The 7500-nt window shown below is 44.3% G+C and overlaps 1 protein-coding gene across 2 annotated transcripts in view; it reads right to left on the reverse strand.

Moving 5' to 3' along the window:
- dync1i1a (dynein cytoplasmic 1 intermediate chain 1a) overlaps positions 1 to 7500 on the reverse strand; it is a 76415-nt gene that overhangs the window by 12706 nt on the left and 56209 nt on the right. For both annotated transcript variants that reach the window (XM_076302128.1, XM_076302127.1), the window contains 2 exons: positions 6046 to 6179; positions 4168 to 4312 (listed from right to left, as the gene is read on the reverse strand). In XM_076302128.1, the coding sequence (XP_076158243.1) occupies positions 4168 to 4312; positions 6046 to 6179 (279 nt within the window). The remainder of the gene's footprint in view (positions 1 to 4167; positions 4313 to 6045; positions 6180 to 7500) is intronic.

Raw genomic sequence — 7500 nt, forward strand, 5'->3', positions numbered from 1 at the left:
CAAACTATCTTGCAGAGTGCTTAGCACCTCAGCACTTCTAACTGAGTGTGACTGTTATACAATGACAAATAGGGAAATAACAACAGAAATAAAACCTAAAATCATGCCATTTGCTCAGAGGGCCTGTCTCTCTCACTCTGTCTGTCTCACCCTCTCAGAGGGCTAGTCTCTCTTACTCTGTCTGTCTCACCCTCTCAGAGGGCTAGTCTCTCTTACTCTGTCTGTCTCACCCTCTCAGAGGGTTAGTCTCTCTTACTCTGTCTGTCTCGCCCTCTCAGACGGCCTGTCTCACTCACTCTGTCTGTCTCACCCTCTCAGAGGGCCTGTCTCACTCACTCTGTCTGTCTCGCCCTCTCACTCATGCCGCCGCCTCATCAGCAGTCTCGCTCTGTGGCCAGTGTTCCCGCCACCACAATATTTGTATATGTGAGTGTAAAAACACATTGAGAGCTCTCTCTCTCTCTCTCCCTCTATCTTTCAGCTCCTCTCCCTCTCACTCGTTTCCCCCATCACACACACACACCCCCACCCTGGTCTCTCTTTAAGTCAAGTCTTTTCCAAGTGAGTGGAGCCGCTGGCCGCTGGTGGAGAAAGGGGGTCTCGAGGGCTGCCTAAGGAAAGCAAACGGGAGCCAGTCAGCCAAGGTGTACCCAGGGCCGAGTACGCGGGGACGGGAGACAGACACGCATTCCTGTGGCCGTCCTCAAAGGCGAGGGAATTCCCCTGGAGCCACGAAATAACATACATGCGCACGCACCATCCCAGGAATGTTTTAATATGTGTCAAAAGAGCGAAAAAAAAGAGAGACACAACATATGTATGTGTGTGTGTGTGTGTGTTTAACTCGCGGCAGGCATCTTTGAGAAGAGCGCCTTTGATTCTTCAGGCTATACCCCTTTTGCTGCTGTGGTAGTGGTGGGGGGGGGGGGGGCCTTGCACCATGCAACGCTAACTTTAATTTATGGCCTTCTTCACTTAGTACCTTGAGGCATGATTATTATGTAGTAAATTATCGATAGCTTCCCATCACAACATCCACTGGAATTTCTAGGCAGAAAAACGCCCTGCTAATTGAGTTATTGATCATGATGCATAAGACTGGTAAGTGCTAATTTGTAAGTCATCACTGTCTGTCCTGCAGCCCTGAAACGTAATTACCTAATACACCCACTGAATGCTTTTGCTATTGGCAACTGTTGAAGAGTATGTGATTTACTCCTGATAAGCAATCAGTCGTCGATAGTTGAAACAAAGATTCTGTGTGGGTAACCAATAGAGAGTCATTGGTCATATTATGAGTTGAAATGCATTGTACTTAAGGACACTTTGCACAAAAGTGTCAATATTTTTTTCTTTTTTATTTTGCATTTTGATAGTTTGATGGTTTCTCTGAGCTGAGTATGAGACTAAAAATCTGTACACTGATGAACTGAAAGTCTTTCATTTGTTTATTGTGTGTAGGCTGACATAAGTGGCTGTGCTAATTGAGTGTAAATGCTAATTGCATGGCTGCTCCGGTGTATGGTATTCTGGTAAACAGAGCTGCATCTCCAAGTGTGAATCATGGTTGGAAACCCACAGTGCCTAAGTTAAAAGCAGTGCTGGCATGGGGACCTTTGCGTGGAAATAACTACACCACTTAAAAAAACAAAAAGGAAAATGAAAAAGTAATCAGATATATTCTTTCCCTAAACACAAACACACACACACACACACACACACACACACACACACACACACACACACACAACTTCCCCACCCCCTCTATGTGGCAATGGTACAAATGTGTTGATTGCATGTCTCCAGTTGAAGGAAGGCCTATGAGGACTATGGGCTCTGTTCCTTTCTCGTCTGTTATTCCAGAACTATTACACCACAATGGCCTCCACCAACTCCAGTCTTGAGATATAGATTTTGCTCTTTTCCCCCATTGGTCGTTACGCCAATTACTTGACCATTGTCATGTTCGATTACCACCCTTGTCCTCCTGTGTCTCTTTCTCAGTTTGTCTTTGTGCTTCTCACCCCTTCCTTCTTTACACTAACTTTAATTCTCCTCCACTCAATCACTCCCTCTCTCAGTTCAATACATACTGAGATATAGCTTTTCTCTCTCTCTCTCTCTCTCTCTCTCTCTCTCTCTTTCTCTCTATCCCCTTGGTTGTGGTGACTGTGGTCCAACCCCATGTCTCCAGACATAAAGGGCAAGCATGTGAGCCCAGAGTCTGCAGCCTCTTCTCCTCCCCCTCTCTCCTCTCCTCTCCTCTCCTTTCCTCCCAGTGTGTGGTTTGAACCCCAGTCAAGATCCACCATCCTCCTTCCTCTCTCTTTCTCTCTAAAACACACACACATATATATACATATAAACTCACTCCCTCATACAAATACACTAACCTCTCTCTCTCTCTCTCTCTTTCTCTCTCTCTCACACACACACACACACACATAAATGTATATATATATATATATACACAATATGCACATACACACAAACCTCTCTCTCTCCTCCACCTCCTCCTCTATCCCCCCTTCTGCGGGTTGAGCCACACTCAGGCCGCAGTCCGGTCGGCATGTTGCCGCGGAGACACGTAATCACTCAGTCCTGGCCGGGGGATTGGCTGCCTGACTGACTGACTGACAGACTGGCGGGCTAGCTGATGTTTACCAGGGCGCCCCGCTACATGCTTTACCCTACTGAGCCAACACACTGTGGCACTTATATACGCTCGCTCTCTCTCTCTCTCTCTCTCTCTCTCTCTCTCTCTCTCTCTCTCTCTCTCTCTCTCTCTCTCGGCTGCTTTTAGCTCACACTGAGGGTTCTAGTGACGTTGCGTAGGTGGCATCCGAATGGCTCCCCACAGGAGCCCTCTGCACAGGGCTTCAACTGAGAGGTGGCCATGAATCATCATGCCATTGCTGCTCACAATACAGTATATACATATTTTAAAATTAAGATTTGTATATACAGTTAAGAACAAAATTATTCATACCCCAAGCAAATATTGATTTAATGTTGATTTTCTCTTGGCCATTATGTTTGTTCTGCCTGAAAATGACGCTGCCACATGGCTAAAGGTTGTAAGACAATGTGGTAGAAACATACCCTGGAAATCCAGAGTTCTCGCGAGAGCACAATGGAATTGTCTCTGTGAGACACTCTGGCAAAGAGCAATGTTGCACGTTACTTTTACCCCAACATTCCGGGAAACCAGCTAAACTGATGAAGACAGCGCTGCAACGTTGGAGGAGAGTACACATTGGTCGTAGTGTTATCCGATTGCGTCGAAGGCCGAAATAATTCAGAGTAAACATGGTCTAGTGTTATCCAATTGCGTGCAGTGAGATTTTTAAATGCATGCTTGTTGCCGCCCCTCGAGTTGGGCCATTACATTGTTCTTTGCCAGACCCTTAATCTTTCTAGATTATCACGGTCTGGATTTTCCAGGCTAGTAGAAACATAGAATCCAAAAAAAGAAGCGTTTTAATCTTTTTTAAACATTTTATGAAAAATGGCATGTCTAAAATTGTTCATACCCTTTCTAAATAATCAGTGGAAACATCTTTATTTGCATTCACAGCCCCTTAAAATGGTTCTTACAATACCTACCAAGCCTCTCCATGTCGCAGACCGCACCTTTTTAACAGCAATCCAGGTTTTAAGGCAGGAATGATTTTTTGCCATCACTCTGGCCTTGTGCTCACTTTTTTGACAGATTGAGGTCTGGACTCTAAAATGTTGATACTGTTCTCTGTTAACCATTTCTTGCCTTGTTTGGTTTTATGTTTTGGATCATTGTGTGGTTTAATGGCCTAATGCTGCCTATTGGGGCAGGTCTCTCGGCAGACTGCCTGATCTTTTCCTCCAGAATCTTAATGTAGCCCCTTGTTTTAGTGTTACCTCTTACTTTGAGAAGGTCGCAAAGAATCGTTCCTGCCTCAAAACCCAGACTGCCGCTAAAAAGGTGCTGATTATTTAAAAAGGGCATGAATAATTGTGGACATGCCATTTTTCATAGTAAAATGTTAAAAAAGATGAAAATGCTTCTTTTTTTGTATTCTTTGTTTCTACCACAAACTTTAGCCATATGGCAGTGTCATATACACGTGTATTATTTGTTTTGAAAACTATTGATACATACATTGCATCATGAACTGAGGCCTGACGTACCTTCGTGCTCCACAGCTTGACAGTCCAGTCAAAGGAGGAGGTGACAAAGAGGTGGGAGAAGTCAACGGTGCCCACAGCGCCATGGCAACTGATGCCCGTTACTGGACCCTGGTGGCCCTCAAACATCTCACAGATGCCAGCCTTACTGTGGAGGAGACGGGGCTGGGGTGAGATACTATACAATACAGTATACAGTGTAGTGCATTCTCAAAATGTTGTGTTCATTTAGCTAGACTATTAAAGGAACACCCAAAATCAGTAGTAATATATGTTCTTACCTTAACTTTCACGAGTTGAGTCATACCTCTCCAGCGTCCGTATGTGCACTCAAACGCTCTAGCGCGCGGCGCGAATGTGTTAGCATGTTGCTATGCTAGCGGGCTCTGCCGTAGCCGTAGAGGGAGTAAGATGGCATTAATCAAACACATCCACGTTTTCCCTACTTAAATACAGTTGCACAAGTAGTTGATAAAAATGTGTAAGGTCACACAACATGAAACTTGACGATATTACAAGCGAATAAACAGGAGAACTACAATGTCTGGCGCAATAGCACTTGGGAGTACTTCGACCTAGGTAGTAATATTAATTAACACCTAATTGTAGATCCTATCCACCACAGAGTTTAGAATCCATGCTTGATCGACCCCTCAGCCTCCCCCTCCCCTCTGAGCGAGAGAGAGGCACACACACTAGAGATGCGCTGATGGGCTATTATTTCAACCATAACTGCATAGCAAAACTTAATCCATCCATCAGCAAAGTTTTTTGACCAATTTTCAAAACCGCACCCGCCCGCCATCCGCTGTGTTTTAATGTATATGGGATGCAGCGCTGCTGACGTGAGGCTAGAAAGCTCTTGCTTGTTCTTTCTAGAAAGACTGATCCAATGCAGCAAATATATTAAAAGGCTAAAGTCCTACATTGGCTATGTTGTAGCCTATCCCCAGAATATCAGCAGCAAACTCAGTCTCTGTCTCGCAAAACAGTCTCCAAATAAAACGCACATCGGCCTGTTGCCTAGCCTATTCTGTGTGCCAATATAGCCTATCGTCCAAAATGCTTGATTGCATTGCATTCTCCACATTTTTAGCTAAATTTTCATGTACCACATCAGCATTTTTGTTCCGTGAATCTTTTGTAAATTGCTTTACAATAGCGTCGGGCCCTTGTCAGCAGCCTTCGGCTTGCCCCTTGCCACTATTCACTCCTTCGTCTTCCGATGCTAGCATAGCAACATGCTAACACATTCGCGCCGCGAGCCAGAGCGTTTGAGTGCACATACGGACGCGGGAGAGGTATGACTCAACTCGTGAAAGTTAAGGTAAGAACATATATTACTACTGATTTAGGGTGGCGTGTTCCTTTAAAGGCAGCTAATCAGAAATCAAAGAATAGAAAGTGAAAGAAAAAAATGGAACCAACGATATCTCTTTCTCCAGCCTCAGTATGGAGCAATGAGCTGCACTTCTAAAAAGTCATCAAGGTGGTTGCATTCAGAAAGTATGTGAAAAGATGTATGAGTCTGTGTATATACATACGTATGCAAGCGAATGGTGTGTGAGTGTGTGTATACATTGCATAGGTGTGTGCATATGTCTGCATGTACGGTAAGTGCATGTGTGTCTGCTGGTCTTGTGTTCTCTACAAACTCTGGAACTGATGCCCTTTACTGAGTCTCAGTCCTATGTATTTACCTCCACCTAGTGAGCGAGGCCTTCTTCTTTAATATGTCTTGCAGTGAAACATACAAATGTATGTCTTAATGGGTCATAGGTTGTGTGTGTGTGTGTGTGTGTGTGTGTGTGTGTGTGTGTGTGTGTGTGTGTGTGTGTGTGTGTGTGTGTGTGTGTGTGTCTCCACCTCCACCCATCCTACCTGCCATGTCTAGAGGCTGTGTAGACCGTTCCCTCCTCGCTTCCAACCACATAATTATTCACGTCTCCGGTGGGGAACGCCATCGCTGTCACAGCCACCGGTTTGGACTTGTTGTACACCAGCTCCATGCTCTCCTGCACGCGCACAAACACACACACACACACACACACACACACACACTCACTCACACACTCACACACACACACACACACACACACACACACAAACACAAACACACACACACACACACACACACACACACACACACACCACAGCAAAAACACGGACTCTGAGTCTAGATTACTGGAGCAAGAACAGACAGCTCCGTGCCGCCCTCCACTTTCAACATTCTCTCTGATGAGATTCACCAGCATTTTAACATTCTTCTCTCAGCTTCTCTACACCACAGCTCTCAGAATAGACATTTGAGTCTTTTATCTGTGACTTATCTGTGGATAAATATGTCAAATGGGAATGAAATAAAGTGTAACTAGGTCACTGAAGTTGTTTGAACTGGAGAATTGCTGAAGTACATGACACCTCAGGCCACATACGAAGAAAAAGTGTAAGGGAGTTAAGCCTGAATGATCACAGACTGTCAGTTTAGATCATGCTCCATTGAAGTAGTAATTTGTCACTCTGCAGGTCTACATGATACCCAACCTGCCCAGGGGTCCAATCCTACTGACACAGAGTTGGGGAGCCTGGAGGTCAGAGGTTAAGTACAGCAGGGATGGGGGTGGTGGAGCTGGACAAGTGAGATGAGTGGCCTGAATGTGGAAGTGGGGAGGGCCAGGCGTGTTCCTCAAAATTATTATTGACGTAAATGTTATTTCTTATTCTGTGAAGACTTAATAAGGTGAGGAGAGATGTTTTTTGACATTTTAAAAAATACATAAGAGGCTTGTTCCACTTATCAGTATAACTAAATTAAAAAATGTTGAAGCTCAATATCTCAGAACACAGAGAACTTTATAATTCCAAGGGGACAATTTGCTAAAACATATTTGCACTTAATGTTAGGACTGACTGACAGAGCACCAGGGACCAAACAGCAATGTTTCATTTTTTATACATTTATATTAATGTATAATGTATTATTATAATAATACAGATCTAGCCCATGATCTGGTTTTGGTTTCTCAACAACCAATCAAACTGTACCTCTTTCAATCGTGTTCCTGAAGAGGCTGTGTTGATTGGCTAGGATTGTTAATGGCTTGGTCAAGGCTGTGTATGAACACTGGAGATTGTTCAACGCAAACACTGAGTGGACAGCTGAGGCACCGCAAAAAGCGATTCACTGAGTTTGACCAAAAGTGCATGAGACTAGAATCACTGCATGCACAGTAATTAAGGAAGTATTCAAATAAATACTGTATCAAGATATGCTTTAGCGCTGCAGAAACTGGGCCCCGCTGTCTTAATTAGCAGAGACCTCTCTGGTGTTCAAAT

Source organism: Alosa pseudoharengus, unplaced genomic scaffold, assembly GCF_046254945.1.
Source record: "Alosa pseudoharengus isolate Yale_2024_CS ecotype anadromous, Long Island Sound unplaced genomic scaffold, YU_APseudo_1.1 YU_APseudo_1.1_scf_23, whole genome shotgun sequence".
Classification (NCBI taxonomy): domain Eukaryota; kingdom Metazoa; phylum Chordata; class Actinopteri; order Clupeiformes; family Clupeidae; genus Alosa; species Alosa pseudoharengus.